The sequence below is a fragment of the Anopheles aquasalis genome, chromosome 2, assembly GCF_943734665.1.
Source record: "Anopheles aquasalis chromosome 2, idAnoAquaMG_Q_19, whole genome shotgun sequence".
Lineage (NCBI taxonomy): Eukaryota > Metazoa > Arthropoda > Insecta > Diptera > Culicidae > Anopheles > Anopheles aquasalis.
This window is the reverse complement of record NC_064877.1, coordinates 71,065,647-71,078,146: the sequence shown is the minus strand read 5'-3', so window position 1 is coordinate 71,078,146 and position 12,500 is coordinate 71,065,647. Positions and strand designations below refer to the sequence as shown.

General features: G+C 47.6%; 2 protein-coding genes across 2 annotated transcripts in view; both read right to left on the bottom strand.

Annotated features, from left to right (window-relative positions):
* Window positions 1-969, bottom strand: part of LOC126570419 (chitinase-like protein Idgf4) — a 3,114-nt gene extending 2,145 nt beyond the window's left edge. The window contains exon 1 of the mRNA XM_050228159.1: window positions 702-969. Coding sequence (XP_050084116.1) covers window positions 702-822 — 121 coding nt within the window. The 5' untranslated portion in view covers window positions 823-969. The remainder of the gene's footprint in view (window positions 1-701) is intronic.
* Window positions 970-1,572: 603 nt separating this feature from the next.
* LOC126570423 (ejaculatory bulb-specific protein 3-like) lies at window positions 1,573-6,489 on the bottom strand. Its single transcript, XM_050228162.1, has 3 exons — window positions 6,383-6,489; window positions 2,722-2,945; window positions 1,573-2,298 (listed from the first exon to the last, which is right to left on the bottom strand). Exons 2-3 carry the CDS (start codon window positions 2,906-2,908, stop codon window positions 2,114-2,116), a joined length of 372 nt encoding a protein of 123 aa, XP_050084119.1. The 5' UTR covers window positions 2,909-2,945; window positions 6,383-6,489; the 3' UTR covers window positions 1,573-2,113.
* Window positions 6,490-12,500: the final 6,011 nt, after the last annotated feature.

The following is a 12,500-nucleotide window of genomic DNA, read 5'->3' as shown; positions in this document are numbered from 1 at the left end:
CAATAGACGAAGGCGGAAGGTAATAACCAAGGAAATTACCTTCACGCTATTAGTGTCAGAACAGCATTCCTTAAAAAGACGCATCAATTTCCATTCATGTCCAATGTAGTAATTAGTTTTCTTGTTACTGAAAATTACGACCACCCATTCAAAGCTCATAATAAGTACAAGCCATTTCGCTTTTTACGATTATGGAGTGGTTAACAAAATGAAATTAACCTTATGAATCACGATTAAAAAAGCTTTTCTTAATTTTGCCATCCTTTTTATACAACATAGACCACGCGCATCAGCGTTCAATCAAAAACAAAACGTTCATTTGCCGGCAATTTAGCGATAAAGGTCAGGCAACTAATCGGCATCGCTAATCTTGGAAATTTTACCACCACCGCCACCATCTGCGAGTAGTGGTGCGCAGCACGCCACAAAGCACCTTGACACGCGGCCAGATCAGATCAACCGCAATCAGACAATTGCGAATCGGGAAGCGAGCGTTGTGAGAATCAAAAAAAAATTACCAATTCGAGCCACAAAGCGTTCGCAGCAACCGCGAGACGATAAATCGGTCTAGGTCGACAACACCGCGCGATGACATCATTGCCTTGCGTATCGCCGTATCACACCACCATTCGCCCCATCCAGCAACGGACGGCCAGGGTTGAGCGGTTCCGCACCGCCATCGACGCTTCCGTGTCTCTTACCTTCGATCAGGAAGTTGGCCGCATCGTAATAGCACAACACCTTGGCCGGCTGCTGCGATTGCACGTAATGACTTGTAGCCACCACGAGCAGCAGGGCTACTCCTAGCTTCTTCCACCACATGATTCCTCTGTGTTTGTGCACCCAATGTCCTTAACGTTGCAAACTGCAAATGAATCCTCTCGTCACGCACTACGGACAGCTACGAACAGTTGCCGACCTGAGAAAGCAAACTGACGGTTCGGTTGCGCGACCGGGAACCTTTTTATAACAGGCCGCGGCTGCCACTGATTTGAAGTTGCCGTTGGAACCGGCCCAGCAGCACTCATCTGGCGCACTCAAAGCGTGCTCAGTCTGATCTAAGCGCGGCGATCAACGATCGAGCTTTTGTGCTGGAAAGCTCGCGATGATCGTGCGTTGATCAGTTGTGGTGTAGCGTGTTGTGATTAATGGAATATTTATGGAATTTAATACAAACATCGTTAATCATTATGCTGAGCAGCTTTAACTTAATGTGAAAGGGTTTTTACGACGATCAAGGTTAGCTAAGTATTAGACGTATGAATGATGCGATGTGAAATGCATAGTTTGATCAACATGCTGTACTGCAACAACGGTTTGCATTTTCACAGGCAACTTCCCATTAGTTTACTCTGAACGGAATTAATCTCTTGACTTTATTGAAGGTGTTCCATCTGGTTTCATGTCGACCTAAAATAGTTGATAGTGATCTGCTAGGATGAGATAGAATTTAAAAGACACGCTTGCAACGATTGCAAACCCGATGGTTTGTTAACACAGTAACCATAATCCTACTGATAATTCTATTCATTTAACTTACTAACACACCATCAAAGAAAAACAACATTTTTCGGGTTTTTTACAAAATGGTTTTATTTTCAATTCTGCTGTAGAAAATCAAATAAATTATGGCGCCCTTTTCAGGTTCTCGTTTGTCTTTAGATGCTCGCTCCCACGAAACGGGAGGGTGTAACGATGAGTGATGGTGGCGGTGTAAAATAATCGGACGGAAAATGCACTTCATAAATCATCCTCTACTTCTCATTTACGATGAACGCACAACTATTGCTAGTCGTAGCTAGCCCACAGTGAGTTTCTTGTCCCAGGCACTGCTACAAATGCGTTCCATATGTTTTTGAGGTTTACATTTTGTTCTCTTTTTGGTTTTCTTTTATCTTTTCCTTTTCTGGAACCTCCATCCGCATGCTTGCTTGATTCGTTTCTCATCAGCAACCAACCGTTCGGTTGCTCGCACGGATATATCACATTCATCATAAGTTCTCCACTCTAGCCACTGCACCACCTTTCCCTTAGCTTCTATTTTCCTTCGGCTGGTTCGAGTGCAACCCGCTAGCTGCAGTTTGCGACAGGACTTTTGTTAGTTAGCCGCAGTTTAGGATCGCTTGTTGAGCTTTTCGAACTTGCTCTTGTAGATTCCTTCCGGGTCGTATTTGTCCAGCAGCTTCTTCCACTCCACTGGCTTGCGGTCCTCGAGATGGGCGATTACCTTGCGCGAGCTGTTCCTCTGCTTCTCACTGCACTTTTCGCAGTTTGTCTTCAGGGCATCGGGAAGTGTTTCTAAAAAAATGATAGAGAGAAACGAATGGTTATTATGTGCGGCACTTAAAGTTATCCGCTCGGCTCCACCCAAAAGGACGTCATTCAAATTGAAGCGATGCTGCCATTCTGGGTATTGCCGAGTTATGTACACCCACAAAAAGCAATTTTCTTATGGTATTCTATGAAAAGCCAATTTTTAAATGATTTTTCTAACCATTCTGAGAATCAAATTCAATTATGCAACAGTCATTTCAGTACATTCAACTCTGTTAAATCAATTATCATTCTGTCAAGTACTCCATCAGCTAAAACCATTAGCGAACGTTGACAAAGAAAGCTTGGCAATACAATCTACTTCATTTGAATGGTATCCTTTTCTGGGAAACGAATTGATTTTTGCAACATTTCCTTATCGCTCGATTCGTTTATTTCGCTACTTACTTTTGAGCTCACGGCCTTCCTGAGTGCATGGTCCCTTGTCGAGCAGACACTTGAGGTAGTTGTTGAGAATACGGTCATTCGACAGCACCCGATCCACATCGATGTTGTCGAACTTGTCGGTGTACTTCTGTGCGCTGGCCAGTGCCACCAGCAGCCCCAACACGGCTACCATGGTAAGGTGTTTCATTTTGATGTTCGGCTTGGTAGATTACTTCTTCAGAATTCTATAAGAAACACAACAAGGGTCTATCATTAGTTTTCGAATGTTGAATTTGATTTTTGAATGTAAGGTTGTTATGTTAATCTAAGGAATTTTGAAAGTGGCTAGGTGTAAACAACTACAAACAGTAGAAACGAACACAATGATATCTTCCGTGTTTCTGCCCCTCTCAGAAACAGTCGTACCGAATGAATTTTTAATGCGTTACAAAGAAGGAAACCAAGCATTTGAAGCGAATCGTATTCGTCATTCTGATCACGTTAGTCCGCCACCGGTTGGCAATGAGCAAAATTAACGCCTCGCCGTTTACGGTCCCTGGTGTAATGGTAAACTCATCGAACCGAACAGCTCGAAGGACGGCAAACCATTTTGAAAAACCATTCGCTGCGCAATCATTATCGTAAACAATGGTTCATTCAGTGTTTCATTGACGCAACGTTCCTTGTTAACTGTAGGTTCCATAGGCTACAAGTTTGTCAAATTAATCTGGAAGGATTTGTTGTGAGTTGTGATAACAGCAAGAAAATAAAGCAGCTCGCCCTAGCATCTTGTGCTATCTGTTCCATTGGCGTGGCTTTAATGCTGTCATCATCATCATCTCCTCAGAAATTCACAGCACTGCCCGCTTCTGAAGAATACTTCAATCTGCTTAACTTGCTGAAATGCTATCATCTCAAGGCCTAACTGTGTTCTACGAATTAAGCCATTCAATTTGCAAACAGAAACTCGCGGGATGGTGCGCACGGGCAAAGCTATCATGTTACGACTCTGATGCGGGGTGACAACTTTCTATAATAAAATTATCAGACAGCAGATGATCGGATGGAAATTCAGCTTGTCCTCCCCGCTGCTGGAAGTAATTAATGCAAATCCGGATAATTGTCCTAAATCGGAAAGCAGCACTAAACCGCGCGCAGTGTTGGTGGAGCATAATGATGACGAAGAAAAGATAGACGAAGATTACATCGAACTGGAAGCCGATGCTTCGTGCTACAATTTTCCAGCCTTTTATTAAATAAACTTGTAATCCTGTTGCTATTTACTGCCGGCACACCATCGCACCGACATGATCTAACCACCATCAACACCAAGCGAACGTAAATAAATAAATAACGATGACGATAATGAAGCGGTTTTAATTCAATTCCTTCCGTTTAAAAACCTCTCTGCGGTGCAAGGTTGCGCTGAGCTGTCGAGGAACTGAAACCGAATAAAAAAATGCTTTGCCAAAACATCGTACAACGGTGGCGTAATGATGTGAAGCCAACCGAGGGTACAAATTCAATTTAGCGGTTGATCCTACGCTGGAAACGAAATTCCTACGACTCCCTGATACGAGTGCTTGTACTGAGGTTTGCGGGCGTATCTCGCATCGCTGGAGCACCAGTTTGCGACTGAAACCTATCCAAGTGAGTAATTTCTACTTGGATGAAAAATTCTGAATCTCCTAGAATTTTGGTGGCATTATCATACACTCACTCACATGGCGACTGTTGGGGGAGTTTTTTTTGTATATGTTATGATGCCAGCTACTCCTGCCCCGTGCATGATTTAGAATTCATGATCGCTGGAGCGCACAAATCACATCGGCATGAGCCGCGAGGCGTAAATGTTACGGTCGATGAAGGATGAAATCCACGACAACTTTTCCTCGTTCGCTCGATTGGCAACGATTCAATCGATCCCTTTGGTTGCCACTCAAGCATCCTTCCCGTGAAATCGGCATCGTGCACACACAGGAAGGGGGGGGGGGGGGGGGGGACTGCGTGTTGAACCGTATGTTCTTCTCACACTAAAAGCCTCTTCTACGCATCGTTCACCAATGCTCGCGAGTGTGATTCGCGTGAGGATACGGCTAAGAAAATAATTGATAATCAAACAGCGAACACGACGATTAGTATGCTAATAGCACTCCTAGCGAACCGAACTCCACGTGCTCACCGCGTCAAGGGTCGAGGGTAAGGCGTAGAGAATTTGAGAAACCGCCACCATCGATGCCATTGTTCAAGGGTAACCGGTGGCGCTACACGTGTACCGTAGGTCATATAAAACACTCCGCCACAGGGAAATGTTTGCTCAGAGTTGGGGAAAAGAAACAGAAAAGCATTTGCATCTCAAGGAGCAAATCTGTGAAAGGGTTGGCTAAGTGAACAAATAAAACATTGCATCTCCGCTGCTCAAATGGCTCTTTAATCCATGTCGCTGTTAAGGACGCGTTCGTCACTTCAAGAAATGACAACGGACCGGTGTGTTGTCTGACCTCCTCGCATTGTTGTCGCATTGTACGCACTCCCCATCAAATTGGTCACTTTTCCAGTCCACATCACACCATTCCACTTACTCAACGTGGTGACGGTTATGCGTCAGACCGCCAGGGCCACCACGGAGCTTCCCTTCCTCTTTTCACACCTTTCTTTGACGTAATAACAGATCGAGGGGATGGGGCCCTAACCGTCTGGCCATGACATGAACTTGGCCAACATTTCACTTTCTCCCGTGACCCGATTCACGGCGCTCCACACAATTGGTGGACACCACTACACGACCACCAGATGAGGCCACACGATCGCGACCGCCTTGGGTGCGGTTCGCGCCATTAACGTAATTATCCATCACAGTTCGCATCAAATTCGCATAATTCGTGCGTCGTTCACCTTCGACCAAAACGAGGGGGGGGGGGGGTCTCGGTGCAAAAGCTTTCGTGCCCTTACGCCCATGCTCTCTCGAAACGTGGCGCTGGTGGCAACGCCGGTGTAAGATGGTGACCGGACACCGAAACCGGTCGGTGCCGGGCCAAATTGAGACCATCGACCATCGGTTATCAGCGCGGTCCGGCACTGTTGCAATCGCTTTCCATACTGTTGATCACCAGCAACACCACCACCACCACAATATTTTATCCATTTTTGGCCTAATTTAGTGGCTCTGTCCACTGTAAGCCCAAGCTGCGCACCAATTGGACGTTGCGTGTTGCAAGTGTACTGCGAAAAGAGCACCGCCAGTTGACCACAGAGGCGGTTGGCGCAATTACATAATGCTGCAAGTGGTCGACCGCGACATCAAAACCAAGCACTGGGGACCAGATCACCGCCCGGCCCGGCCCAGCCCGGCCCGGCCAGGCCCGGTCTGGTTGTTGGTTGCGTGCAAAAAGCAAACACCTCGACTGGCCGATCGAAATCGAGCTCAATTTCACCGATCCCGAATGTCCCATGCTGCATGCTGCACCACATCACATACATGCACACATACACCCGTGTCTGTGTGTCTGCCTGGGTGTTACATTATGAAATGATTTTTAAATGCAGCATCATTATATCATCAGCATTGCGGTCAGCACACGCTGTGCCGGAGCTGTACGCGGTTTCGATGCTGAACGGTGGACTGAAAAGTGTTTTTCCCCTTTCCCACTTCACTGCTTTGTCCCCTGTACGCTCATCTCACCTGTCTGTCGGCGGTTGGCCCTTGGCTCGGTTGGTTGGTCACTTTCGGAGTTTCACTTTCGGTATCCACACGCTTGCCACCGTACGGTTCGCTCTATCGGTCACTACTAAGCGCTACCGCCGGACAGTACCCCCGTTTTTATACTTTCCACCACCATCGACACCACCACCACCACTGGCTACAGCAACAGCAGCAAGGGATGGTACGGTGTTCGGGTAGCGCTGGAGCGGGGCACAAGTCAACGGTCGACGGTGCTAGGAGATCGGTGACGATCCGAGGTAGAAGCATGGAGTGTGGGTCTCCTGGTCGCCTTCTGACATTACCCGCACTCGTGTACCTCGTGTGCCACATGATGTGCCATGCCAGGCTGCAAGAGGGTAGCATTTCAATTGCTGCCTCACGGAGTTTCATAGCAAATGTTTGCTGTCGATCGCTGAAGCTGAAGCATAGCAAACGGAAAAAGCTTTATGCTGAGATTGGATTGCTATTGGGAGAGGGAGTTGTTAGAACTTTAGCTTTATGGATTGAGCGGTACAATAACTCAACGCATGGTGATGTATGTTCGTAAACAAACGTGGCTCAATATGTAATCAACTTTGACTGAACTGAGTTCCGACAGAGGAAGGGAAAGCCTTGGCTACGGTTTTTGGACGAAATTTCCCAGAGCAACAACATTGCTTGGGTACGATGCGTCACCAACCGGTTCGAATGTTGTAGTAAAGCTAAGGTGCTCCTTCAAGCAGCAGCATAACTGTTCGGTGCCAGTGATCGTTGCATCAAGGCAATATTGCATAGAACGGTCCATCGGTGCGGCGTCATTTAGTTGGAAACTGGTTGGACCGGAGAGGGGGTGGGTTTTCCCCCAGAATGTCCACCTCTTAGGGGTTCATGGTTTGATGATTGCATTTTGTGGCTTTTGCAATGCCACAGCAAATCAAAGATCGTCGTGGTGTTGGGTAGCATAAACATAGTTCGATGCCTTCACAGAAGTGGGCGCCAGTTTATCGGGAGATTTTACATAAAATTCGCTCCAAGTTATCATCATAAAGCGTTGGAATGACAATACTAGAAACAGATAGATCCATTGAGTATCAGTTACTAAGCACGCGATCAACGCTTCTAATGAGTTCAAAGCAAAGTTAAAGCTAAAGTGCAATCGCGCTGAGATGCTAGAGCCCGGATGAGGTACTGCCATCATTAGACGGCACATTTCCTCGGCTCGGCTACTCGGCTTCACTCATTAGCTGTGTATGGCGTGCGCCTCATCAACCTAATACCGGTCGACGCTTCCGATCTCTCGTCACTATCTCGCCGAGGCAAACGAACGCGTCGCGTTTCGAGCCGGTCCTTTACATCGAAAACGCTTCCAAAAGTGGACTCGCCGCGGCATCTTACGCTCCATAAACACGCTTTGACGATTAATGGTGCGGTTTTTTGCTTCAAACTCAACGCTTAAAACGGGCGCCAAAGCATCACGACAAGGTCAAGCAGTGCGGCTTGGCGAATCGGATCAGAAAATATGTTTACTACTTCTAGTGCAACTCAACTACTACTACTGAAACCATCTAACGACGGTAACGGACCGTGCGCACCCTGTTCGATTCACAGTTAACGGACCAAAAAAGGTAAACATCAGGAAGTGAGAGCGCTCTAGCGGAGCATCGTTTGTTGCTCTTTTAATGTGGGGATTACGCTAATACAGAGCATTAGCCTGTAACCGAGCATTAATATGTAACAACAAAGTTAATCAATTGGAAATCAACTCCAGTCCGGTCGAAACACCGGACACGACCACGACCTAACTGAAGCCCTTTGCCGGGGGGGGGGGGGGGGGGGGTGTCACAGCTTCCTCGCAAACCAGAGGAAGCGTCGAATCACTTGGTACCGGCGTGCATTACCGCTCAACGGATGCTTCAACGGATAAGCGGAGCGATCAAAAGTTTGTGTCGCCCTCCGCCGCCACTACCCTCCAAATCAAATTAGGCTCAAACAATCAAATCCATCGCCAAGTCTCGTCGTGGTGGGCATGACAGTTTGTTTTTTTTCGCCGATTTTCCCCACCACCTTACGGTCACGGTGTTACGCTGGCAGATGCTTTTACGAGCTTGTCGCCCAAACCAAAAGTGTCTCGACATACGATTGCCCTCGTGTGCCAGGGCGTGTGTCAGGGCGTAAAAAAATAAATCACTTTTCGACGACTTTTTTGCCTGGCACCGTCGTGTCGTCTCACAAGTTCCCGCGCTCCAACAACGCAGCAGCAGCAGCAGCTGGCGGCCGTCAGCATAGCGTAGCATAATCTGATTGTCTCAAGCTGTCGGAATTGTTGTCGAGATGCGGGCACGATTGTCGCACCGTTGCGTCGAGTGTGAGTGCGCCAGGGAGTTCCGAGTTTCTTCCGCTGTATTTCTTCGGTATTTTTTTAACCACCACACGCTCCTCCTCCTCCTCCTCCTCCTTCTCCTCCTCCTCCTCAACTTCCCTCCATTGTTACACCTACAATGACGAGCTGTGGGTGGTGGCCCCCCGGGTGGCAAAATCCACTTCGCTTATCACCGTTTGAACTGACAGCTCTGACACGTCCTTTTCCTTCCCGTTTCGTCGGTTTCTTTTTTTTTGTTGTTGCTCCCTTTCGGAAGGAAGCACCCCACCTTCCGGGCCTCCCAGAGAGGGAGGGGTGGGGGGGTGATGCGACGTTAAACAATACTTATTATTATCATCATGTGTCATCACCGAGTCGTGCCCTGTCAAGGGCAGCAGTAGCAGTAGCACCGCAGCATTTCCTTCCAGTGTGTCCCCAAACGCACCCAAGCACCAGCAGCCAGCAGCCAGCAGCATTGCAGTGACGTGTGGTGATGACGAGGGGACCGAACTTTTGGGACTGCCTGCACGTCCCTAATGCCGGCAGTGCTTTCATGCGTTCCCCCTTCCCCATCGCCACTCAAACTGGTGGATAAATGTTTTCTTGTCGTGTCCGGCTGCAGCCCAACGCCGTCTGCCGTTGCGTCTGCGTCACCATTGTTTGTTTGATGCGTTTGTAAGAAGTCATCGTTGTCCAGACGGGCTCGGTCACGTACCTGGGGCTGGGTACGAGCATCCACTACGTGAAGGTTGCGCCCCGAAAACCCGAAAGTTTCACCCAACAAAACCGGACGACGTGTGCACTGGCCACGCTGCGTGTCTGTGTGTATCCAGTGCGTTAAGGTGCGTGCATGCGTACGGTTTTGTTGGATGGGAATAGGTTGTGTCACTCGATCAAGGAACCGATAGTGGGATAACAAGTCGTCCAGACGGCGGAAAAACCGGACACCGGGATTAGTCAGCGGGCAATGCAATCAGAGCAACAGCCTCGGCATTACGTATCGTGCATTGCGAGACGATCCTCCGTTCCGATCGAGCGCGTGTGCTAACCGAAGGTAAACTCAAACGCTTGATAGATAGATGTACGAGTTTGCATTTCGATCGCATCGCCCTGCTAACAGGGAAATGAGATCAGGTCTGGCGGCGATTCATCTGTCGGAATATTAAAAGAGAATTTGGGAAAACCCAACGGATTCGAAATGGATCGCTTTCCGCTGGGGCTCCGCGGCGGTTGCATGTGGTTCGCATTTCCTTCACATTTGGTTTGTAACCTCGGCAAACCGATTTCTCAGCTCAACAGCCACGTGCATTAGAAGGCATTAGATGACTAGTGTTGTGTCGAGAAGGAAGAGTGCACAACAATTGAACTGAGTAATGGACCCATGACTATTCCAGCTAATGAAAAGCGCTCGCATTGCGGAGATGCGCGATTCCATGTGCTTTCCATGCTGTTGAGTCAATGTGAATCGTAGAACTGCTTTTCCCTTGCGTCTTTTCGACTGCTGAGTAATTTTTCGTGCTGCCAATCGCTTTTCCGGTGTCGAAAAACGGAAGGCAAGCACTGGCTTACTGGCATCATGTTACTCACGGTATCGGATGAAGATGCTGTTATCTAACCGTCTTGGCTAACATCGGCTAGCCCCAAAGCACTGGGGGGTGGGAGTTTTCGGTTTCCAGGCAAATCCCGAACCAATATTTCAGTGGGGTCTAACGCGATGGCGATGGTTTGTTCAGTTCGGTACATTTCGCTTATTGGCATATCTGTCAAACTGTCAGCAATGTGCCATCCTAACGAGGCGCATGGTATTCGATTCAAATTTCCCTTATCGGCGGTCACATTCCTGCTGCCACTGTGGCGCGTATTCCAATCTGGTGATTTTTCATCGCTCGCTTTTCAGCAGCCTCGCCATGCTGATCTGAACATTCGATCCCTGCATACATTCAGATAGGCCGGCTTTACAAGATGTGGTGATAGTTAAAGGCTACCGCGCTCGTTATGCTGTACACCGAAAGAAAATGCATACAAAATGCTAGCAATCTAGCAGCTGCTATCAAAATATACCTTAGATAATGCTAATAAAATGAAACTTTCAGATGCATTTGAAGTAAATTTTATTCAATTTCTTTCATTGAATTTCAGTCAAAACGCCCGAAAAACTTTACAACTGTTTAGGTCGTGCGGTATGAGGGCACTGTTGCCTTCGCGTGATCTCTCTTTGGCTTTGAGGAAAAGCGAGATCGTGGAGTTTAATCCGGTGAGGCGAGAGCTAACGCGTGGGGCGATACCACCCCTTTTCTCGCTGAATATCGCCTGAATCTATACAACTCGCTTTTGCTGAATGTTACGCGGGAAAAACATGCTTACATATTTTTACATATTTTTTTTAAAATAAATTGGTTGGTTCATGTTAATGGTTAGATAAATATCCGTGTAAAGAACATAATTGTCATGGAAATCCAAGAGTAAAGCATGCGGTTGTCACTGTTATCATAAACTTATCTTAAAATGAAATAAAGATAATGTGGCTTATGCTTATGAAATTAAAGAAACAGGAAATGTATTTTTTTTCATTTATTCATTCTACCACAGTTAATAATTCCAATTGAATCACTTCTGAAGAATGTGAAATGTAAGATGTTTACTCAGCAAATAATCTCTGTACGTGCCCCACATTATCATAAACATTACCTGCGAGTGATGTTAAAGGAAGCTCTATAAAAGATCCACGGCGTAATATCAAGGATAATCTTTTTCAACACAACCTTTCGCGAATTGGAGTGGAAAATTACTGTTGAGCATTACGATTGACAAATATACCATCTCCTTCCCCCGAATGTCCCCCTCGTGGAGGTGTTCCAATGCCAGCACGAGATGCTGCCTACCTGGCCTTCTTTGATGATGATATGATTTTCTTTCTTTCGGAGCACACTCTCTCTTACTCTCGCTGGCCTCAAACGGAACACCACACACCGAGAGACCCGCGTTCATGGCCGTTGGCAATGGCAGGAAGGCAATTTGCTGGCTTCCTACGGACCATTAAGCGACCGAGCAAGCCGGATGGCGAACCGTGCCGATTCCGGAGCCTGCATAACCTTCTGGCCCACTACACTGAGCGCTGCACCCTTTCAACCTGTTGCCTGGCACACCGGCTTAACCGTACGCACCTAATGGTGAAAGCTTCGACGCACACGAGGCGCACACGATTTGACTTGGGTGGTGGGAAAATTGCAACCTTCCGCTTCCGCATATTCCGTACCACCGGGGGGTGGCCAAGAGTGCCACTACACTACAGGTGCGAGTACTTCTCGGTTTATTTGATTTCGTCTGAGTGTAGCTCATCCTCAAGGTAAGCCCCGTGCCGTACACGTGCCCGGTGAACGATTCGCTAGTCTTGGCGCTTCCCTGGCCGGGGCTTCGCATTCGGTGCAACAGGATTGACACGACCTTTGGCGTTATGAAAGAAGCTCGGCACCAATGAAATATTCCTCCATTTTCCCGCAACTCGCACTGCCCTGGCAACGCAGGCGAAGGCGAAGGAAGGATCGCGAGGGAAGCAATTTGAAACGGTAAAACGACTGCGACTGTGGACCCGCGAGACCAAAAAGGGAGTAAAGTACAAGAAGTTCGCCGTGATTTGATTGCTCGCAATTCAATTCCATCGCTCCCTCGATGCTTGATGCTGCCGTTCATCGCTGCTGTGGCGTCATATTTCAACTGCTCGCAGCATCGTCGGGAATCCAAAGTTAGTCCTTGGCCAAG